Source organism: Balaenoptera borealis (assembly GCF_965194805.1).
Source record: "Balaenoptera borealis genome assembly, chromosome: 14".
NCBI classification, from domain to species: domain Eukaryota; kingdom Metazoa; phylum Chordata; class Mammalia; order Artiodactyla; family Balaenopteridae; genus Balaenoptera; species Balaenoptera borealis.
Window position 1 is genome coordinate 4,175,972 of NC_138875.1, and position 25,323 is coordinate 4,201,294.

General features: G+C 36.7%; 1 protein-coding gene across 1 annotated transcript in view; it reads right to left on the reverse strand.

Moving 5' to 3' along the window:
- Positions 1-1,209: 1,209 nt before the first annotated feature.
- Positions 1,210-25,323, reverse strand: part of LOC309611194 (uncharacterized protein C18orf63) — a 29,866-nt gene continuing 5,752 nt past the window's right edge. Inside the window, 12 exon segments of the mRNA XM_082355324.1 lie at positions 1,210-1,478; positions 1,669-2,664; positions 10,367-10,550; positions 11,750-11,835; positions 11,947-12,043; positions 14,981-15,090; positions 20,261-20,293; positions 20,295-20,330; positions 20,334-20,360; positions 22,349-22,425; positions 23,885-23,926; positions 24,891-25,002. Coding sequence (XP_082211450.1) covers positions 1,422-1,478; positions 1,669-2,664; positions 10,367-10,550; positions 11,750-11,835; positions 11,947-12,043; positions 14,981-15,090; positions 20,261-20,293; positions 20,295-20,330; positions 20,334-20,360; positions 22,349-22,425; positions 23,885-23,926; positions 24,891-25,002 — 1,857 coding nt within the window. The 3' untranslated portion in view covers positions 1,210-1,421.

The following is a 25,323-nucleotide window of genomic DNA, read 5'->3' on the forward strand; positions in this document are numbered from 1 at the left end:
TTTTTTCTTGAAACTGTTTTGTATTATTTAACAATTTTAGAGGGGTATATATTAATTTATATTTGGGGGAAATTCTTTTCTATTATGATATCCTATGATTTTTCTCATTATGTTATTCTTTCTAGCTGATGGACAGATGTTTTAATTGTGTTAAAAACTGTGTTAGGTCTTAAGTAATTCAAAGTGGGAAAGTGCTATACTTCTAAAACAATATGAAATCTAGAGTAGATTTCATTTATTTTTAAAAATGAAAATAAAAATTTTAAGGCATTCTAGCACATACATTTTTTTCCTCAACCACCTACTGACTGCATATAGTAAGCCATCAAAAACTACATGAAACTTAACATTATAAAATATATGAAAATAGATTTAAGTATCTTTTGGTAATTCAAATCAGGCTGAAAACTCTATTAATTATAGAAATAAATAGCATTTGGAAAATAAAATAAGAAAATGCTTTGTAGTTTGTTCATAATAAATTCGAATTGAAAATATTCCAACAGTTCTATGCAAAAAAGTATTTGTGGGTATTTCAGTAATACGTTTGTTAGATTAAACAGATGGCAGAACGGAATAAAATGCAATTTCCAGATGCGTGGTTTTGTGATTTCAGTGCTGTGGACTCAGTCTTATCAGCTAAATCTCAAGTTTAACTTTAGTGAGCACTGCAAAATTTTTTGGAGTAAACTTGAACTTAATGATTAACTTCTGAAACATTATTTAAGGTTAATTATCTTGGGTAAGAGTCCAAAAGGTAGGTGTTCTAATGGCTATGAAATCTTGTATCTTTAGGCAGTCTGCGCCGTGCCTTGTTCTTAGTCTGCAAAGACCCCAGAACAGAGTGGGTGGGAGCCAGTGATGGGACCTCTCTCTACCTCATCCTTCTTTAGGGGCCTTTACAACACGTTACAGTTGCTGTGTACAGTCCTTAGTCAAGGATTGTACTGTCCCCACCATTTACTATTTCCTTGTTGATTTTAAGGCTTCAAGGAATTAAAAGTAGCTCCTCTGGTACATGAGACAGGGGATCCCTAAACTTGGTAATTCCTATTTTGTTAATGTAATAAAAAATAAATCAGGGACATCCTTGGTGGCACAGTGTTTAAGAATACACCTGCCAATGCAGGGGACAAGGGTTTGATCCCTTGTCTGGGAAGATCCCACATGTGGTGGAGCAACTAAGCCCGCAAGCCACAACTATTGAGCCTGCTCGCCTAGAGCCCGTGCTCCGCAATAAGAGAAGCCACCGCAATGAGAAGCCCGCACACCGCAACGAAGAGTAGCCCCCGCTCACCGCAAGTAGAGAAAGCTTGCACGCAGCAACAAAGACCCAACACAGCCAAATAATAATCAATCAATCAATCAGAAGATATCACCTAAGTTACCTGGTGGATATTTCCTTCTTTCACATCCATGTCCTAAGCTTTAGGAATGATGAGAGATTTCTTAGGTGTTGATTTGTCCAAGTTATGTATCTGTAACCAGATTAAAGAATCACATTTTGTTATAAATTAACTGTATATACTTGCAGTTGTGTTAGATATTCTGTTTCTTAATGTGTTTCTAGATGATCTTGGGCAAATCATTTAAATCTTTATTGAGGGGTTTTAAAGGTCTATCACATGGTCAATATCCCCAGATTAAAATTGTTTTTAGGTTTTTTACCTGGTTCTTAGAAGAACTGGATTGTCCATAATGGATAGTACTGGAGTGAGGCTTCTTTGAAGTTTCTGAAGAGTCCTGACATAATTTCCTTTTAGACTTGTGGGCTGTTCTGCTTACTATTAATCGGTGGTCACTTACATCAGTTTCTTTAGTTTGATCAACTGATTGTTGCTGCAGCAGTTGGGAATCTTCCGTTTCTGTGTCTGATTCAAAAATGTGTGGTGGTCTTTTCACTTTTAGTGACTCGTGGCCTTTCCCTAAAATTTGTGTTATGTATTTGCTTGTCAAATTTTCTTTTTCATTCACTTGGAAGTCAACAGCACTTTTTATTACCCCTAACTTGTTATTTGACATCCGAAATACTGAACTATTAGATAGCTGTTTACTTTTACTTAAACTCATGACTGATAATTTTCCACTAGAAGGGGGATTTTCTGTCATATTTTCAAAGGACTCAGTGTTTTTTTCTTGCAGAGATCTAGAAGTCTTCATTTGAATGCTGCGATTAAATCTTTTTTTAATAGCTGGATCTAAATTCAGTTTATCATCCTGGATCACACTAGTTTTAAGTGAAAGCAACTTAGATTCTGTAACATGTTTTCTTTTCAGGTTGTCAGGTTCAAAGATATTTTTGTTCATCTGTAATTGTCGATTTTTGAAAACTGGTATGAATTTAGGGGCAATATTATGTTGGGAGCTAAAATCTGTGTCTTGAACTTGCTTATTTCCTCTGTTGAGCTTTGGTACTTTCAGATGTACTTGTGCTGCCTCGTCAGGAAGGGATTTCTTTCTGCTCTGAACAGATTCTGGCTGGAGGTGCAGAGTTGAGGACACACAGGGCTTCGGCTGGCTGACCGAAAGCTCCACCTTGTGGTCCGTGGCTACTGAATGAAGTGGAATACTTTGAGCCTGGGCAGGTCTTGTGGAAGGGGCCCTAGCCAGAGAGGACCTGAATTTTTGTTTAGTGGTTAGATTAGGCGGCTTGACTTTCTTTTCCTGAAAGGATAAAGATTAGGAAATTTAGAAAATGTAATAATGTCCTTAATGGAAAAGAAATAAGATATAAGATATCATCAAAATATGGATAAAAAGTAACACTACAATACATAGAACAGGTAAAGAAAAACAAAAAACAAATGAGCCTTAGTGAGGACATGTGTATATTATGATTTGTATCCTTCTTTAGATACCATCCTTTCAAGATAATATTTTAAGATGAAGTTATATTCTAAATTGTATATAAATCAACTATAAAAACTATACCCTTAGCTGCTACCATCGTCCTCCAAACGTGCTCGTTCTGCTGTCTCTCTCAGAATGTCTTTCCCTCTTCTCTCCATTTTTTCCCTCTCAACTTCCCAAGGATCTTCTATCAGTTACTATTTATTTGTCACCAAAAAAATAGGACAAGGTAATGCTCTTATCTTTTAGTGTGCATGTTCAGTCTCCCTAAGTAGATACTAGATTCTTTGAGGGTAGGAACTATGAGTTACTTATTCTTACATCCTTCACATTCTTAAATCTTTCACACAGTTACTAACAAAACACTTACTCAAGAAATTAAATTAATGGAGGAGGTGGTTGCATCTACACTACGCCTTTCAGAACAAGTAGGATTTTGAGTTTAGGGCAGTGACTGTGTCTTAATCATTTTGCAGTCTCATTGCCTACTAGAGTGCCTGGTACCTGGAAGCAATTCAGCAAGTACTCGTCAAACTGACTTGTCAGATACATCAAAGAGAAACAAGTGTTCAGAGTCTTCTTAAAAAATTGTAAAAAAATATAAAGCATGAAATATACCATTTTATCCATTTTTAAGCATACAATTCAGTGGCATTAAGTACATTCCCCACTGTACTTCTGTTCTGTAATCATCACCACTATTTCCAAAACTTTATCTTTATCCCAAACAGGAACTTCATAGTCTTTAAGCAATAACTCGTTTCCTTCTCCTCACAGCTCTGGTCACCACCATTCTCCTTTCTGTCTCTATGAATTTGCCCACTCTATGTAGTCCATGTAAGTGGAATCACAATATTTGTCTTTTTGTGTCTGGCTTATTTCATTTAGCTTTTCAAGGTTCATCCATGTTGTAGCACGTGTCAGAATTTCATTCATTTTTATGGCTGAATAATATTCCATGTATGTATATACCACATTTTGTTTATCTATTCATCTGTTGCTGGGAAGTGCTTATAGTCTTTTAAAATACATACCTATTAAGTCTTAGTGTCTGTAAAAGAGAGACATGTGACAATAATCTGAAACACTCAACACAGAGTTCTTTTCTCACCCTCTGACATAAAAAACACATAGATTCACAACGTGAAATAAAATTTAAAAAAACAATCTGGAACAATATTCAAACCAGAACAATTGGTTTTTCTCTCCCTTACTGGAGATTCAGTTGTTGAATATAGTTGGGAGGACAGTAGGACAGAATTTTAGGAGATAAGAGTTGTGAACAGGCAGAGGAAAAGTGAGTGATCCAGTTACTTATTAGGCAAATCACACCAAAACTTAGTGGCTTTAAATAAAAATAATTATGTTTTATCTTTAATGATTCTGGGATTTAAAAAAAAATTTTATTTATTTTTTGATTCTGGGATTTGACATGGTTTAGCTAAGAGTCTCTCAGGCAGTTGTGGTTAGATGACTCTGGGGCTGGAATCACTTCCTCACTCACATTTATGATGATCGACACTGGCTGTCAGCTGGAGTACCTACAGGTAGCCTCTTCATGTAGACTGGGATCCCTCACACGTGGCAAAGCAACTGTCCCAAGAGACAGGTAGAAACTGTTTTTCTTTTAATGACCTAGTCTTGGAAGTCATGTAGCATCACTTCTATCACAGGCCTGCCCAGACCCAAAGGGAGGGAACATAGACCCCATACTGCAATAGAAGAGTTGTCACTGGTCAGAAGGGCATGTGGCTGGGTGACCTTGTGGCCACCTTGAAAAATGGAGTAGATGTCAGAGAGCAGTTGGTCTCTTACCAACTTCAAGCCTCGGACATCATAGTACAGGTGACCTACAAAAGGGCTGGTGCACTTGGCAATGGAGATGCATACAAACCCGACACAGGATTTAGAGAGCTGAAGGAGGAGATGTGGTCAGGGCAGATGGAGCTATGGCCCAACTTCTGCTCCATATCAACAAGCTGCCATGGCTTATCCCAATGAGGCTGAGCTGCAATACTGGCCTCACACAGACTTTCTCTGTGTGAACGTAGCTCTCGCTTCGCCTCCACCTTCCCAATCACGTGCCACCCTAAGCCAGAACGATGTAGGAAGGAATTCAAGGACACATACCTACAGCGTACTCAAGTTGACATAATACAAAGTCACCACAGAGAACAATGCTCCTTCTCCCACCATGGCTATTCGTGGGAGAAGTGGGAAGTCCCCAATAAAGTCCTGGGTAAGGTTTGGGTGATGCTCAAAGTAGGTGACTGGGTTCACTTTTGTCTGCAGATTTCTCAAGCCTGAGTCTTATCCATGTCAGTAAGGCAAGAGGACACCTCTCTTTACTTCCTCATAATTTGCAGAGGGCACAGAAGAGGACCCAGCCTGCTTTCATGACCCTGAGTGAAGTGATGCAGAAGCTAACTGAGGAATGGTTTATAATGCCAGTAGATTGCTAGGCTGAGTGAAAAAGCACGCATCAAGAAGGGGTTTGTATTGTTTGATAGGGCTGCTATAACAAAGCCACCACAAACTGGGTGGCTTAAACAACAGAAATGTATTGCCTCAAAGTTCTGGAGGTGAGAAGTCCAAAATAAAAAAGGTGCTGGCAGAATTGGGGCCATGAGAAAAGGATATGCTCTAGGCCTCTTCCCTTGACTTGGAGATGGCCATTTCATATTCACATGGCATTCTCCCTGCAAATGAGTCTGTGTCCAAATTTCCCCTTTATATAAGAACACCAGTCACATTGGATTAGGGGCCCACATATGCCAGTATCTAATCATTTCTGTAACAGCCCTATTTCAAACAAGGCCACATCCTGAGGTACTGCTGGTTAGGACTTCAACATGTCAATTTTTTTGGGGGGGGAGGGGTGCACAATTCTACCCATAACAGGGTTTGACATGTAGCTCTAGAGAAATTCAAGAGGGGGTACAGCTGTTCTTCTGAAGACCATCTGTACAAAGGAGCTAGAAGAACACCTTGTATACCATCTTCGTCAAGATACCATATGAGACCAGCAACATCAGACTAATGCAAGTCAAGAAGTTAATGCCTGCCCTCTCCCCTCCACTACTCAGCTGTGACTGTGTGATGGATGTGACGGATACAGTGGACTGGTGTTCAATACCCATTCCACCCTCCTTCTAGCAATCCTTCTGGAGCCTGGAAATCTAAAATGAACATTTTCTCCTTTGCAGCTAGGGTTCAGGATGTGATTTAGGATCAACCAGTCAGATGCACTCATACAATACTTGGAAGAAAGAAGTGAGGTAAAGCCATACTTCTGTAGTTTCTGCTGAAAAGTTTACTTATGAATGCCTTTGGTTTTTCAGTTGCAGTGTTAGCAGAAGCCCCAGTGTCCACTCACCAGCTTTGCAGGTGTCTGGAAACAGAGCTTAGGGCATTCATTCTCCTGATGTGGACCATTTGAGGCAAACACACCAAATGCCCTCACCCTATGTAGGCTTTCCCCCGTACGTAGATGCTATCACGGGGAGAATGATTCTTAAATTTGAATGAAATTCTACCTCAAAAAGATGTTTTGTCAGAAGCGGCTGAATCATCTTAAAATGTCTAGATTGAATTTTTTCCATTTGATGAAAAAACAGGTCAAGAACTAAGTTGAAATCAATTATAGAAAATCAAAGAACATTTTTAGACCCTTGGTTTTCATAAACCATAATAACTGTTAAACAATATACCTACTACTTGAGATAGCAAAAGAAAAACTCATTCTAGGCAGATTCATATAAGAATAGATTACCTGTATTTTGATATAAAACTTATCTAGAATATGTATCTGAAACGCTTATATTCACACCCAGTTTCATCTTCATCTGTCTCTCAGGAATATATATCTGGTGGAAATAATTTCCAGGAGCTTGTTTTGCTCCCTAGCTTGTCAATGTATTATTTACTCATTCTTTCAATTTCTAAAATATAGTAAACAGCCCAAAGGGGGAAACCTCTTCTAGGTTTACATTCAAAAATTTTAAAAAGACTACAAAAAGGGCCAGTGTAAACAGCAGATGAGCTCATAAGTAATTCACAGAACTTAAAATACTTAAATTGTCAACAAACCAAAGCTTTGTGAAGTCATAACCTAACAAAAAAACATACACTCTACCACATTATTACCATTATTCTGCTAGGTGTCAGTGTGGCTTAGTTGACTTTTAATTTCTAGAACTTTACATACAATTTATATAACTGTACATTAACATAAAATTATAGGGAAACCAAAAGCTTTAATTTATATTTAGATATGAATGGATATCTAATGGAGGCCTAGAATTAAGGAAATTATTAAATGAAGCTTGAGGACTGATCAAAATGATGGATCAAATGTGTTTTTTTCTATTAAAATTTGGTTCTGTGTCTTGCACCACCTGAGTGTTTCTTGATTAAAGTCCAACCACGATTCAGTTAAGCTTAGGATTTAAGTACAGGTTTGTAGGAAATATAGGGCTTGGAAGAATGTGTTAAGTTTAAAAGACATGACACGATAAGGAAGCCATCATTCAAATGCAAAATATGGCACATTTTCCAGGTATATGATCCAGTTTTCCCAGCAAATAACTGGCATAAAAAAAAGGGAGGGGAATTTGGAATGTTATTCAATAAAAGAGATCTAAGAGATAGAACAACCAAATTATGTGGACCTTGCTTGGATTCTGACTTAAACGAAACCTCTAAAATAAATCTTTGAGATAAACAGGGAATTGTAGTATGAACTGGTATTAGGTGATATTAATGAATTATTGTTACATAATATTTTTAAAAAGCTCTTATCAGAAAAAGATACATACTAAAGTCTTTACAGATTAAAATAACAGCATATCTTGGATTTGTTTTAAAAGACTACAGTTTACCCCCACCCCAAAAATCCGTCAAGGAGGAGCTAGATGATAGGCATACAGGAGTTCGTTACACTATAGTAATTTCTTTTATGTATCTTGGAGAATTCCTGTAAGTTAAAAAAAAAAGCTAGTTTGGCTAAGCACTCCTGCTAATTTACTTTTTTAAGTCAGTTGAGCTTTATCAAGTAGTTTGATCAATTTATTTTTCATTTTTAAAATTTATTTTTTTTAGTACTTCATGAATCTTAGAGCTAACAAGGTTGTAGCAATAATAGGAACTAACATTTACTGAGAGCTCAAGTACAAGGAACTGTTCCAAATAGGATTACCTAATCCAAAAACAAAACACAAAAAACCCTATGAAGTACTGGGAAGGAAATGGTGATGTGCTGCCCAGATCCCCTTCAAGAAAGGGCTGCTCCCCCGCTGCCGGGGTACTGTCAGCAAACCACCTTTGGCAGTCAGCCCCTGCAGAGACTGCCTCAGTTATGGAGACCCATCTCACCCTAGAACCTGCCTGTCTCCAGGTGGCCCAAATCCAACGACAGATGGAAGAGGTATAAAGGCCTGGCTATTTTGGCCAATGCAGAACCACTGTGATGGGCCGTTTTAGCCACTGTGCTCCTCAGAAGGTTGGCCATGGCTATATGGCACCTGCTTTGCTTTTAACTTCTCCCTTTACCCATTCTTCTTCCTTCCCTGCTGTCTGTAGGTGTTGATTCCAAGGGCACTTCTCAATAAGCATCACACACACTGGACTCCATTTCAGAGTAGGCCTCCTAGAGAGCCCAATTTGTGACAAGTGCTATTACTACCACTACTACTATGCCCCATTTTACAACTGGAGAAACTGAGGCACACGGAGATCAAATAACTTGCCCAAGATTATACAAGTAGTAAGGAGTTCAAACCTAGGCAGCCTGTCTCTAGAGCCTGGCTCTTAACCACAAATCTAAACTTTTTCCAATTTTAGAACTAAGAATCCATTCTTTGGGTTTCAGTTTTAATTCTGCAATGTATTTAACTGTGTGGTTTTGGTTAAATTACTTGAATGCTGTGAGCTTCAAGTTTCTTCTTCTGCAAAACTGAGAAAACAATTTTTTACCCCAAGAGTCTATTTTGATGATTAAGTGAGAAGGCACAGAGAAGGCACTCAATAAAACTGAGGAGAAATTCTTATTGTCAATGTACCAATTGTCAGCAGCACTATAAAGACCAGAATTTCCAAATAAGTGTTATTTTACATTTAAGAAGCAAATTTTCACAAATATATTGTCTGGACTCACCACTTTCAAAACAGATGTAGGCTGGAAATATAAGGTATTCAATAAATATATTCAATAAAAATGCATGATGTAATGACATATCTTCTAAATTCCTCAGATTTGGACTTGGCCAACAACTAAACCTTTTAAAATGTTATGTCAGGGAAAAATTTTAAGATTCATAAAGATCATAAAGATGTCAATTGGTATCTGTCCACCCACACTCCCTTCTAAGGAAATGGCCTTGCCTATAGCACCTGATATTTTGGCTGTTATGTTTTTATAGCATTTATATGAGGTGTTAGCCCCTAACCCAAGGATACCAGATCCACAGGCTAGTGGCTAGTGAGAGATGTGTGACCCGGCTAGAAAAGATAAAAGGGGTCTATCAAATACTGGCTCTGGTGAATTTTACTTGAGGATTATAAAGAGAATGAAGCAAGTAGTACGGCAGCAAAAGCTGCAAAAATGCCATGAGGCATAGTGTTTGAGCCATAGCAAGTCAACACCACATGAAAGCCTAAATCACTGGAGCAGTGGAAGCTATGACAAAACAAGATGCTAGCATTATAAGTCAAGAAAGGAGACTCAGAAGACACAGAAATATTGAAATAATTCATATTACATTTCGAACTGTTCAAATTATTCAAACCTCCATCTTTCCTTTTGATGAAAACACACATATTTGTCATTTAAAAGAAAGATCATTGTTGAAAAATTTAAATTGAATTTCCACTTGTTCTTCAAAAACTTCCCTTTTAATTTTGTTTCCTTTTGACAAAGAAATCTTCTTTTATTGAGTGTGAAGATAGGCCATCATATTTTCTTCATCAATATTGCTTAATTCCTACTTATTCCTTTTTTTCATAAATAAGATTTCACTTAGCATATCATCTTACAATGAAAATGCTACCAAGTTAATTCAATTTCTATAAATGGAATTATTCAAAGGCTTTTTCAATCAATCAGACGCAAATGAAGTGGCAGAATTTCAAAGAAAACTTGGATTTGTATGAGGCAAATGTTTCCAAACTATCCTATATGATCATTTATTCATTTATTCTTTGAAAAAACATTTAATGAACACCTATTAAGTTAACAGGAACTTGGAATAAGAAGATGAATATGCTCTTTGCCCTCTAGGAAGTCATGTTAAATTAGAAGAAATAGAACAGTAAACAACTACTACCATAATACCAAGTTAAATACAATAATAATAAGAATGACAATAACAAATGGTTAAGTACAACAATGACAAATAGTATTAGGGAAACATTGAACTGAAAGAAAAGACTTATAGCACAGTGGGTAGGTAGTCCATCACTGAAGGCAAAAGGTGCATAGCATGTCTTAGAGAACTTGGTAGGATATGAAATCTCTTACCTGCAGATACAGTTTAGTTAGTTCTTGTGTGTAGTAGCACGGTTTAGTTGTCATCTTTATGGGAAATCCACATATATGGGGCAGTTTAGATTTTAAATCTGAAACAAAACTTTTCAACACACTTTCCATATCCACCCTTGGAAAGAACTGTATGGGCTGACTTCTGATGCAACTGAGAGGGTATCTGAACATTGTTAAAGAACAGTGGGACATTTTTTGTAGATAGAAGACAGCATTTTGTAATGGAAATAAAAAGGTCTTAAAATAGTAACTGCTAAAAAGGCACACAACTAAATCCTAACTATTTTATATATTGCTTATTCCTTATTATCCAAAGCTATAGAGAACGTTTTCTCACAGGAATCTTAATTGCTTAAATTTTAACACTCACAATAAAGACAACTCACAGTACCCTTAATATATGGCTTTCTACACAGACTGGCAAACTAAGATTTATAAAAAAATGATTTATAAAAAAGATACTATGACCTTTATGGATTATAAAAATAAGTGTTTACAGTAAACAATAAACAGGTTGCATCTCTAAGAGCAGTAAAAATTCAGTACAGAGAAACAACATGTCTAGATTGTATTCAAGCTCTGAAAGCAGTTCTCTGAGAAAAGCAGCTACTTTTTCAGATGAAAAATATTCTGAAGACTTGGAATAATGTCTTAGCATCTAATGAAGGGGAAAAATTGATAGCTGTCAACCTCAACTTTATATTAAGATTTGGGTTAGGAAATGTAGAATACAGAAAGAGAACACTAGGCTCCTCCCTCTTCCATTTGGAAACTCCAGCTGGTCAGAATACAAAGAGACAGAGATGGTGAAATAAGTACGAATTAAGATGGAAGAGTTTCACCTGAGCGCTTGCGCTCTTTTTGTACGTAGATTTTTAAAAATAACATTAAGAAAAATATTTTCTTGTATCAATGGGGTGCATTAAGTGCAACTCAAATCCTCTAAACTTTGACCGTAAAATTACTCTGAAAAGAAAATTTCATTAAATGACTAGTTCTTTTAATTCTACCCTTTCAGTAATATCCAGCATGCCACAGGAGGGAGCCCTTGGCTAAGGAGAAGCCTGCAATTATTTTCTTACTTTCTACAAGGAATCATGTAAACATTTTTCCTATCTACTCTAAAGTTTCTTCTGCCGTCTAAATTGTTGCAGTAGTGTTTAAGGGGAAAAAATATTTTTATTAAGCTCATCCTCAAATAAAAATAGCAAAATTCTAAGGAAAACAAAAAACACTTATTCAGATAAAAAGAAGTAGAGGGAAAGTAGCTTCATTTGAACTCAGAGAAGGTTGAAAATGATGACAGCAGGGCAGGAGTAAGCCTGGATCATAAGGTGGGCAGAGAGCATCTGTAAAGGATATGTGAAGATCCTTCTTCCTATCATTTTGAAGTAGATGTTGCAGTATATTTTAGTAGTTCCACAATTTTCTGGAAGCTTATAGCTATACTAAAAATTAAGAACAAAGTTGAAATTCTCTTGAGAAAGCTAAACTTAAGGTTAAATTACAAGAAGTAAAGTCAAGTAGCTACTAATGTAATATATGTTTCTATTCCTTACCAGGTCATCCCAGTGCATCTGGAAATCTTCATATGAGTGAAAAGGACAGTCAGGGGGTATGGTGTGAAGAATACTTACTATTTGTCCCATTTTCATACTATAAAAGATAGAGGTGGTGAAGTATTATCAGCCAATGCTTAGATACAGTTTAACTATGCAATTTGGAAAGCATTCAAAAATTTTAGCAACTATCAACACATAAGTAATAAGCTACTCATTTGCTCCCAGTTCTAAATTAACATTGTACTAAATTCTTAACAACTAGAATTGTTAGAAAAAACTAAGTTGAACTGATGCAAACAATAAGCCAGTTATAAGCACAAACTAATGACTAATACAGTGTTGCCACACAGAGGTATGCCTGGTAATTGTTAGACTTTAGGGAAAAGTCTGTTAAGAGCTGAATCAATCAGTCAAATCTGTGTTCCCTACCTACCTCTCCTTGGCTTCAATGATCAAGGCATTGTGCATATGCTGGTTGAAAGTTCTTTTGCCTAATCAGGTTAAAATTTCATGCCAATAGTCATATTTATGTTAATAACAAGTCATTTTTTCCCCTGAAGACAGTATAAACTTAAAACGGCTCATATCAAATGATAATGAATCATTAATTATATGTACAAGTTTATAAGATTCTATTGATATTATTATAATAGTTGTAATTTCGTAATGAGATACCTAGAAATTTTACTCTTTTAAAACTAGGTCTAACAAAAATGTAAATGTATATCAGAGGCCTTTAGAGTCGTGCACTTTAAGATTCTCTCTCTAAAGTGTACTGTGTTTACGTGGTCTGTTTAGCAGAGTTTACCAAATAGAGTAGCATTTTTGGCTTATCAGCATAGTCCCAGGTACTACGTGTACACAGTAAAATGATGCTCTCCCTTCATGGCAGTTTGAGGTTTTTCAAGCTGTTTGCTGAACCAGAGTGGGGAGCTATTTGAGTTCTTGTTTCTACTTGTTATTGTCATTTTCTAGGCTATATGTACATTCCCACTTTTAATCATGTACTTGCCTATAGTATCTCCTCCAGGTAAAAATAAGTTTGTTAAACTCTTATGTAAATTAAAAAAAAAAGGGCTTCCCTGGTGGCGCAGTGGTTGAGAATCTGCCTGCCAATGCAGGGGACACGGGTTCGAGCCCTGGTCTGGGAAGATCCCACATGCCGCGGAGCAACTAGGCCCGTGAGCCACAACTACTGAGCTTGCGCATCTGGAGCCTGTGCTCCGCAACAAGAGAGGCCGTGATAGTGAGAGGTCCGCGCACCGCGATGAAGAGTGGCCCCCGCTTGCCACAACTAGAGGAAGCCCTCGCACAGAAACGAAGACCCAACACAGCCATAAATAAATAAATAAATAAATAAAAATTAAAAAAAAAAAAAAAAAAGGAGATAGATATTTTATTTTTTTGGCCACACCCAGTGGCATGTGGCATCTTAGTTCCCTGACCAGGGATCAAACCCGTGCCCCCTGCAGTGGAAGAGCAGAGTCCTCACCACTGGACCACCAAGGAATTCCCAATAGATAGATATTTTTAAGCAGTTTAATTGAGATGTTAACTCACATACCATACAATTAATTCACCCATTTAAAGTATAAAATTCAGTGGTTTTTAGTATATTCCCAGATATGTGCAACCATCACCACAGTCAACTTTATTTTTGTTTATTTTAAAATTTTTTGGCCGTGCCATGTGGCTTGCAGAATCTCAGTTCCCTGAACACGGATTGAATCTGGGCCGAAGCAGTGAAAGCCTGGATTCCTAACCACTAGGCCACAAGGGAACTCCCTCCCACCACAGTCAATTTTAGAACATTTCATAATCTCAAAAAAACGAGTTGAAATAAGGTAGTTTTTTGGTTACGGTTTTATTGAGGTATGACTGACTCTCAATAAACTATGTATATTTAAACTGTACGACTTGGTACATTTCGACCTATGTGTGCACCATGAAACCATCACCACAATCAAAATCGCAGGCATACTCATCGCCCTCCAAACTGTCCTTGTAATCCCTCCAATTCTTCCTTAGTTTGCATTTTCTAGAGTTTTATATAAATGGAATAATACGTACTATTTTTTGGTCTGGATTCTTCAGTCATGTTGTTGTGGTATCAATATTTCATTCCTTTTTATTGCCAAATAATATTCCATTGTGTGGATATACCACAGTTTGTTTACCTATTCACTTCTTAATGGGCATTTGGTTGTTTCCAGTTTTTGGCTATTACAAATAAAGCTGCTGTGAACATTTGTGTCTTTTTTTTTTTTTAGATAAATTTTAATTTAATTTTTATTTATTTTTTTATACAGCAGGTTCTTATTAGTCATCAATTTTATACACATCAGTGTATACATGTCAATCTGTGTATGGACATATGCTTTCCTTTCTCTTGGGTAAACCCCTAGGAGTAGAATGGCTGAACTGCAATGGTAGGTATATGTTTAACTTTTTAAAGACACTGCCAAACTGTTTTCCAAAGTGGCTGTACCATTTTACATTCCTCCCAATCATGTTTAAGTTCTCCAGTTCCTCCACATTCTCATCAATATTATATCAGGCTTTTTAGTTTTGGCTATACTAGTAGGTGTGTAGCAGTATCTTATTGTGGTTTTGATTTGCATTTTCCTAATGACTGCTAATGATGTTGAGCATCTTTTAATGTGCTTACTTGCCACCCATATATCTTTTTGGTGAATTACTTGTTTAAATCTTTAATTATTTTTTAAATGAATTATATATTGTTGAATTATAAGAGTACTTTATATATTCAATATATTATGTATTCTCAGTAAAGGTGCTTTGTTGGATATATGTTCAGCAAAAAAATAAAAATGTAGATGTATAACAAAATTATTTTAGTAATTTGATGGCTTCTGTATGACAATATTGTTTCAATACCTTTTTAAAGTGATAATTCAGTTTCAAAAATTCACAAAAATGGTTTATACTTTTGCACATATCAATGTTGAAGCAAAATAAGAGACAACTACTATCTTGAACCCACCCTAGATATTACAAATTGAAATCTCACCTTGGCAAAACATAGCACCAGTTGCTCAAAATCGAATGTCCCGCAATAACAGCATTCTTGTTAGTTTCAAAATCCTTTATAATACTTTGAGAAATATCAAATTCTCTTAGCTTTTAATAGAAATAAGATTTTAATGCATAAGTCCTCAAAAGAATTTGGCAAACAAAAAGAAACATTAAACAACACAGATTTATTACAGAGTCAGTTATGCATTATATAGTTTCAAAGGCTATTACACTGAATCATACATAACCACTTTACATAATGTACTCAGTGTTTCAGCTCACCCTGTTTCTCCTCTATACCGTATATCAAATATTTCATGCTTTCCCTCTTATCTTCCAAACCCAAACTCCTATTTTGTACTTATTTGAACTGGTTTTCAGTTTCTTTAATTATGTTAATTTATAAGAAGTTGAATCTCTGTCCAGAGGAAGGTATTTACATTTTGTCAGAATAGCATCTTAACTAACTTAAAAAACTTTTTTTAACTGGAGGATTTGTTAGGGAGTTATACCTCTATCTGGTCTTTTGGAGGGGAGAGGACAGAGCCAGTACTCCCACTCTCCTTTTGTATCCCTTTTCCATGTCTTGGAATGCTTTTTTCTCTGGTCCTCAGGTGCCCTGTCTGTAGGGTATTTAAGCCTGTAGACAGCCAACAACTTGCCACTTACAGTTTTCTCACCGTGGGAAGTGTGGGGCATTTTCTTACAGTGAGCCAGAGATTAGAGAGACCTCAAGTGAGGTGGAAAATAAGTATTAATGGGTGAGAGGACACTGTATTAAGATTAGAGAGAACGGTTCACAATCGTTTGCCCTTATCATCCATCTTTTGGGAAACAACATTCTAACTTTATTGCCTACTGCTTTTCAATGAACTCCAGCTAACCTGGCCAACTTTTTATTGCCTGGACAAGTCATAAGCATTTTAACAATGCACTGGCTTAAAGCATTGCCCCCGCTCTGATTTACCTGAGTTCTACCAATAAAAACCTTACAGGCCTAAATCTAGACCCTTCTCCTCCACATTCAGTGACTTACCCTTCTCTAAATTTCCATTGCATTTATTAGATTAATGGAAATGAGGAGCAGGACAGAGCAAAAAACCATGGATGTAGGAAGAGGAAGATGATAAGCGCTGGTCATGTTGAAAGGACACCAAGAATGAAAAGATACCTATTGTGCTGTACACTGGAAATAAATCTTGTGCTGTGATATTCTGTGCTTAAGAGATTAGTTGCCTAAGCTGTGTGTTAAGAAAAAGATGGTCAGTGCAGGAATGGCTATTACTGTTAGAAAAGACTGGCTGCAGGTGGATCAATAAATTATTTAAGGAAAAACAGAACCTGAAATCGAATTCAGAGAAGGTGGGTATCAGTTCCTAATGTTTGCAGTTTATGAGTTCTCACATACATCTATTTACACAGCTTGAGTTTATATCCTTCTGAGTATTTTCTAAACTATTCAGGGACTCAAGGCAATTGCTGCAGGATCTCCATGATACGAGCACTATGTTTATATTGGTCTTTCTCAACTTAGAGTTTTCTGAAGACCAGCAAACCACTCACCTCTTCACTATACACCCCAACAGACTCTGATTTACCTATCATTTATTAACTCTTTGCATTTATTTACTTAACAAATATTAGTGTCCTTATGTGAGCAAACCCACATAAGAAGGTACTCAATAAATATCACTTCCTCCTTATAATGCCAACTTAAAGAATTTGGACTTTATCTTCCCTAGGCAACATTGAGATACTAGAGATATTTACGTTGGGGACCTCTGTTTTAGAAAGAGAACTCTGTTGACACTGTGAGGAAAATTTAGAGAACAAGAAGGAAAAATGCTGGAAACAGGAAGGCCAAAATGGAGACCATTTTAATAGTTCAAGCAAAGGAAAGGAAGTCTAAATTAGAGCACTGGAAATGAAGACAGAGAGGAAGAGATTTCAGAGACAAAGGTAGACTATTAAAGAGCGATTGGATAGAGCAAGCAAGAACCAAAGATGACCCTGAAGCCTCTGGCTGGGTAACTTACTGGCTGTTGATGCCAGTGACCAAAAGAGTAAATTCAAAGGAGGAGCAGAGTTGGGGCTGGGGAGGGTGACAAGTAAATAATTCAGTTTCAGACACAACTGGGTCTGAGTACCATTAGTATATTCATGTGAAAGTATCAGAGAAAGGACAGACAAGCTGAAATTATACAAGGATGTCTGGGAGGTATCATTGTATAGGTTCACCACTGGAATGGGTGAGCCTGTGAAGGAGAAGAAAAGAGGGCTGAAAATGGAACCCAAGGGTTCCATTTACAGTGTGATAAGCAACATTTACACTGTGATAAGAGAAAGATGAGCCATGAATGAATGGAGGAGATTCTGGGGGAAAAAAAACCAAAACAGTTTCAGAGAAATCAAAAAAGGAGCTGATTCAAGAAGAGAGGAAAACTTTGTCGAAGTTCCAAAGGTTTCAAACATGAATTCCCTCAGACATCTCCTTTTTCTCTGAACTCCTAAAGAAACATAGTTCCTATAACAATTATTTTGATACTCTATTGCCAAAAAACTGCTATTCAATTGTTGTGTTTTCTACTCAATACTTATTAGGTATGTACTTCTGTAAGGCTCTTTGGGATATAAAAATTTGAGCCAAGGAACCCAAGGCTAGGTAAAGGAAGTATGATGTAGTGTAGTAGAAAGAAGAGAGTGGAAGGACAAAATCTAAATCCTGAATCTATTTACCTTTATGACCTACAGCAAGTTACTTAAACTCTGTGTCTCAATTTACTTATAAAGTAATAACAATAGCCATCCTTTTTGAACCTCTACTATGTACACTTAATGTACTTTATCCCATTAACCTCCTAACATTGTATGAGGTAAATATCATTACCTTCAATTTATAAGAGATCCAGGGCAATTTAGTAACATGCCCAAAGAGGCACTGCTAATAAGTGCAGAACTGGGGACTTTAATGTAGTTCTAAGCCTACAATGAATTTTTTCGGTGTGTGAATTTAACCGGTGCTGAGGAAATGTTTCTTTCTCCTGGTAAGTTGTGTGTGCATGCATGCCTTTTCTTCTGACCAAGATAAAAACTTCTGGAAGGAAAAGATGTCTTCCATCAGCACCGTGCACGTATACATAATGACAACCAATAAATAGTTGTCTATGGAATAAATACAAATTTGTTTCCAGGTGCCCATTTCCCAAATTTTCCATATAATTAAATGATCAAGGCAAATAGCTTAAGATTACATAATGCTATTCTGGAATATATTCCTCATGTAACTGTGGATTCAATTATAATCTCAAAGCATCAACCAGTAAAACGGCAGTTTACGCATATACATTTCTTTTTAAACACTTAACTGTCAGGAATGCATTATTTTAAAGTTTAAAATAGTCTAAAATTCGATAAATGAGTAAATTATTGTTTCAAATACTTCTTGAATCCATTTAAACCCTAAAGATAAAGGCTAAAATCCCATTTCTCATAATGAATTATGATAAACTGTCTTAAAATTTGCCTAGATAGGATCAAAGATCAGAATTTAGAAAACTACTACAATTTGTAGCCCACAGGAGTTAAATAGGATATAGAAACAAATGTCACTTAGTTCAACATATAAATTAGTCTTCCACTCCACTCAACCTTCCACTCATTCCACAAATATTTACTGGAGTGACAGGTACTATGGTAGGCTCTGATGATAGAAAAATCAATTAAGACACAGGCCCTTCCTTCTAAGACTTCTAAGTTTAATGAGATAGTTACGTGGACAAGAATATGTGATACACACGGCCAGGGGAGCACAGAGAGAGATGAGTCTTGGGAGTTGTGTAAGTCTTCACAGAGGGGTTATATCTGAAATAAGCCTTGAAAGACGAGTGGGAAGATGAGCCAGAGAATGGACACGACAAGCTTGGAGAACAGTATGAACAAACACGTGTAAGTATGAAAGACCATGTTATCTTTGAGAAACAATTAGTAGTTTGGCTACTTGGAGAGCAATGATGGGGGAGATGAGGTTATGCATAAGGTAAATTTGGGTCAACTGGTATATTATACTAAAGAGTTGAGATTTCATCTTATTGATAATAGAAGCCATGGTAGATTTTTAATAAGGAGAATGAAAGTGTAGAAGATGAACTGGAAAGGAGAGAGATGGTAAATATCCTCCTCCTCACCTTTATTCCCCGCTCCGGACCTATAACCAATACTAGATTTTGATAAAATGAAAATTCAATCCAATTATCTTTTAGTATATTGGGAACAATGGTAAATAAGGCAGGACCCAGACTCTCAGAGAAATTACAACTTAGTAGGAACACAGACATGTATGAAACTAATTTTTATAGCAGTCTGGAGGTGAAAAATGACATATCAAAAGTATAAGTAAAGTGAGATTTAGAGGAACTGATGAGCAATTATAATTTAGGGAATCAATTTAAATAAACTGAACAAGCATCTGTTGAGTGTAAATGTTGAACAGAAGAGAGGAGCGTATCGCCCCCATTTCTGGTGTTTGCTTCCATGTCGAGAACGGTCTACTAACACATATTCATGATGTCACTCTCCTCCTTCATTCACTCCTCCCAGGGCAGATGGGATGGCTTATCTGGTTGGTAAAACTGGGACAACTCCTACCTCGTCCTCTTGGGAGCTGGCCTGCTGGCAAAGAGTGGTGTTCTGTATTCTCTCAGTCATACTGGGAATGGTGCCTGATCTCCCAAGTGAATCTGTGGGTTTCTGTTACTGCCATAAGTTGGTGGGTCAATCTACCTAATTCTAGGGTTCAGACAGGTCACATTCTCCAGTAGCTGTTTTTCTTTTTCAGTAATAAACAGTGTGACCATATATCTGTTAAAATAATTAAAATGGAGACCAAACTTGAAAATTCATTAGGCAGACAATACCAGTCAAGCTACAAAGGCAAAGCCTAATTTAGCTTATTCTGCAACACAAGCAAAATTTAACTTAGATTATTTCTTGTAAATGTCTCCAAAAATCATAAATGAACCACACTGTTTTCCAAAGTGGTATGCTACAATAACTTTTAACCAATCCCCTGTCATTTGGAAACCCCACTGCTATAACCAGTCATTATAAAGATTAAACAGCTTCCACATTTTTGCTATATAAGCTGTCCTATAACAACACACCTCTGAGCTTCATTCCACTACTGGTTTGAAGACTCTCAGTTCACAAACTATAGTTTTATGCACAATAAACTCTTAATAAATACAATTTTGATTGATCTGATTTTAATTTTTAACATATCCCAGTTCATACACATTGGGCCAGTATCCCATTAGGTTAGCTAGTGTCCCTTTCACTCTCAAAAGTGTTCATTTTGGATGATAAATTATATTCTCATCCTAGTAATAAAGGTGGTGTTCTGATCTCTATATGTCATACTCTTCTTTGTCATTCTCTAATTGGTTCAAATCTCAGATATATAAAACAGAAGTATCATCTGTAGAAAATTCAAAGGGCAGTAAGACACAATATTGGTCCCTAAGAAGCTTATTATAAGGCAAGTTGGAGATACAGAAATGAGTATAACTCTAAAAATACAAAGAGGGGGACCTCCCTGGTGGTCCAGTGGCTAAGACTCCGTGCTCCCAATGCAGGGGGCCCGGGTTCGATCCCTGGTCAGGGAACAAGATCCTACATGCCGCAACTAAGAGTTTGCATGCCGCAACTAAACATTCCGCATGCCCCAACAAAGATCCCCCGTGCCGCAACTAAGACTTGGCACAGCCAAATAAATAAATAAATATTAAAGTAAATAGATAAATAAAAATACAAATAAGTATGTGAGCATGGTGAAGAGTAGTGTGAAGGTTTAAAAGAGGGTGAGAGATCACAGTGGGTTTGGAGCCTTGGGAACGTTCCTCATCAGTACCAGATATTCACGTTATGCCGCCCATTCTGTAACAGAGAACAAACCTGAAATATACACGATGGCCCACTCTCAAGGCTCTGCCTCCCAGGTTTGACCTTTAAAGGTATAACACTTTTCGTTCATATAGAGATAAAAAGTTGTGGAACAGAGAATAACATTTGTCCTGTTGGAGGTTTACAGGAACATCGTGACCTGACCTACATGGACAGCTGCAAGAACAAAGGATTCGGGCACCGAGAAGTTTGCAACAACTAGCCACAGCCCTCCCTTTTTAGTATAAAAGAAGCCTGAACTCTAACTCGGGTAAGATGGGTCTCTGGGACACTAGCCCACCACAGCCTCGGTCTGCTGGCAAGTGACTACTCCTTGCCCCAACGCCTCATCTTTCAATTTACTGGACTGTCGTGCAGCGGGCAGTATGAGCTTTGACTCAGTAACAATTCCAATTATTTATATTCAGGTCAGCTTTCCTACTGGCTTACATAACTCTTGAGGGCCAGAAAGTAGATCCTATTCATTTTTGACTTGTCTATTGCCTCAACATAACAGGTAATCAAAAAATTATAGAGAAATGAATAAAGTAGCATTTGAGCTGGCCCTTAAAGAATAAGCATACTGTATAGCCAATCAGAGGGGCACTCTAAGCAAAGGAAGAGTCATCTGTGCTCTGAGTGGGGTTTCTCAATCTGGACACTACTGACAGCTTGGGCTGGAAAACTCTTTGTGGGGATGGGAGTGGGGTTGCTGTCCTGTGTACTGTAGAATGTTTAGCAGCATCCTGGCCTCTATCCACTAAATGCCAGTAGCAACACACCCCTCCCACTTTGTGATAACCAAATTTTCTCCAGACATTACAAATGTCTCACGGGGAACAAAATCACTAATTTTGCCCTCCACCCTTCTCTGTTGAGAACCACTGTCATAGAAGAAGGAAAATACCATTTACTGAGTTACCATTAATGTGGAAGATTCTATGCTGGGTGCTACGAGAATTAGCAAAATAAAAGACATATCCTTCCACTAAGAAGGAAAAAACTGTTATGTGTAAAAAATAGATGGAAAAAAAAAAGCTATAAAAAGCCAGTGGGGGGTTATTACATTTAGTATGAGCTGAAATAGCATTTTTAATATTTGGAGATGAAAGAAGAGGCACGAAGTGGGTGCCGAGGCAGGGCAGGGTTGTGGAGTCTTGAATGCCACCTAAAAAGATTTTTGAGCAAGGGAGTAATATAATTCGATCTGTGTTAAACTGACAGAGTCGTGTTTTCTTTGGTAAACAGATTTAGGACAATATCAATATAGCAAGCATTTAATAATATGGATTTTGATAATAAAAACTTTCTTATCACTCTTCTTGTTAAAAATCAAAACCTCCTAGCATATCAGTAATAATAATGAATATATTAATTATATAGTAAGTATAGTAAGGTTAATTATAGAAATCAAAATATGTGGTACCTGAGGTGGTGGCAGTCTGATTGTGTAAGCTTCTATGCTTAGACAAACTTGAGTTTCTGTTACATTGATGTCTAATACTGAAAATAAAATTATTAACTGTGAACTTTCTGGAATTATTACTCCAGCTTATCAAATTAAGTATTTTAGTAACAAAAGAAATTAATTTAACTCAATTTATTCAAGTTGGAAACTCAGTTAAGAACGGATTTTTTTCACACATGGTAAAATTCATATAATCACCATATAATATTTGATGGTCTATAGATGAGACATCTAAAAGAAGACAAAAGCATATGTGGGTATGTATGTGTAAGGTAGGGTTACAAAAAGAAAAATGAGACATCGCATAATTGAGAGGAAAACTCAACAAATACTTTTTAGAAGTCTGACATATATTATATGTGAAAGATGAAGGCTCTTCTTAAATTAGAAGAGGTACCAGGCCATGATTTTGACTTCACTAGTCTTACTAACAAATGTCCTCAAATATACTGGCAGATATATTCCAGATCTTTCAGAGCCCCAAGGCTTCTATCTTGCTTTCTTGTGATTAAAATTACTTATACAAGTCAGATCGTGGTACCTGGAATAAAGCATGAGGGGGCTTCTGGTGTACTGGTAGTGTTATACATCTACAATTTGTCAGTTTTGCCATAGAATATTACATTCAGTAAAACTAGAAGAAAAAATTCTAACACGAGTGAGGAATTTTGCTCTCCTAAGCTGTTATCTTTAACCTCCGACAGCTGTAGTCTCCTGACAGTGTTTGGGGATGGAATTAAATTTAGGTAATGAACCCGTTCATCCAGAGCTAAAGCACAGTGACTGCCACTGTCCAACGTAAACATAAAACCAGAGCAAGGAGGGCAAATAGGCTTCAGCTTGAAAGTCAACTCAGAGCAAATACTCTGTGGATTGTAGGTGCTAGTCTGAGATTTAAGGCTATGGCCAAATGGTGGTAAAAGCTACCATGATTGACAATAATGTCTACTTGGCTCAGGATTTCCCCCTATCTGCTATCTCTGGACTACTATTTAGGAACATGTCTACCTGCAGTACAACCATGCACATCAATGAAAGAATTAGATTAAACCATATTGTGAACTGTGTATTTTAGATCATCTGTGTCTCTTTAGACAATATTTTTTTTTTAAGAAGAAGAAGAATCATGTACTCAAAAGAAATAAAGTTCTTACTTACAACAGTACTAAAGAATTCTTATGATATAGCTCTGGAAACTATACTTTATAAATGCCTGCAGAATTAAACCCCTTTTGGGTCACAGTTTTCTTTAAGTAGAGAAATTAAAAATATAGCTTTTATTCCAATTAAGAGAATTTTTTTTCTTATGTAAGTAGAATGTATATTTTGAACCAGAGGTGATTTCCTGAGTAAAACTGTGATTATAACAATATATGATTAAATTCTGATATAACCTAATCATCAAGATTTTAACAACCTAACCATCTGTACCATTCTTTAAACAACTGTTATTATATTAATGTTTTAACTATTAACTTATGTATTTTTACTTACCAACAGCACTTTGCTTTCCCATCTGAGAAAGAAATTCTCTTCCTTAAAAAATTCATAGGATATGCCATATTATTAAAACTTATAAATCATGCTTAATATAACCTTTTTATGTAAAATTATCAAAGCTATGGAAAATGCTTTAAAATACAGTTTTAGGGACTTCCCTGGTGGTGCAGTGGTTAAGAATCAGCCTGCCAATGCAGGGGACACGGGTTCGAGCCCTGGTCTGGGAAGATCCCACATGCCGTGGAGCAACTAAGTCCATGTGCCACAACTGCTGAGCCTGCGCTCTAGAGCCCGTGAGCCACAACTACTGAGCCTGCGTGCCACAACTACTGAAACCCGTGTGCCTAGAGCCCGTGCTCCACAACAAGAGAAGCCACCTCAGTGAGAAGCCAGCGCACTGCAACGAAGAGTAGCCCCCGCTCACCGCAACTAGAGAAAGCCCGTGGAGCAATGAAGACCCAACACAGCCAAAATAAATAAATGAATAAATAAATAAAATTTTAAAAATAAATAAAATGAGGTTTTATATGAATATCTAATGACAATTCAGAGAAAAAATATAATCACTCAAAAAGTATCTCTTCAATTAAAAGGACAGAAATACCCAGTTCTTCCCTCAAATATTTATTCCTGGTATAAAATATTTAGAAAACAGTTAGATCTCAACACAAAATTCGAACAGACTTTTGGGTCCAACAATACTGGTAATTTGTGTTCATTTTATTATAATGCTCCATAACTTATATTTATTCTTCTTTAAATGTCAAGTATTCTATAATAAAAACATTTTTTTCAAAGAAACACTAGGAGCCCTCTGGATATAATCCCAAAGTAAGGACATGACACTTATGTTGATGTGGGCTTGCTTGAGAATGCTTGGTTGGGGCTATGCTTTAAGAACCATTCCCTAAAAATAACATACCTTAAAATTAAAAACACATGTACATAATAGCAGTAAGCTAGTTCAGAAAGCCCCAATGACTGAAAGAGATAAAGTCACCTTGCACCAAGAGATGGCCAGTTTTATTCCAGGCTGGAGCAAGTCTAGCTGTGAGTGAATATGAAAGGCAGTTTTGAAGAATTACAGGAATTACTCGTTGTGGAGCCTCCACCTAAAATATTAAAGCACAAAATATGGGCAAGTTCACAGCAATTGTTATGTCCCTATAAACTCAGAGAAAAATGTCTGTGTGTTTAGATCACCACCTAACAAACTGGGCTATCTTGGATATAAGTTATAGTCATCACTACAGCTAATCCTACCTGGTTCTAAAGTTAAAGAAGTGTTAAAATATATTCACTTTGAAACTATGACTATAATGGGCAAATTCTACCTGCTTATCCTGGCTCAATAAGCCTAAATTTTTGGAGCTCCGGTGCTAGGACCTTAAACTTTACTTTGTATTTTGCTGTACACAAAGGAAACAAGTCCA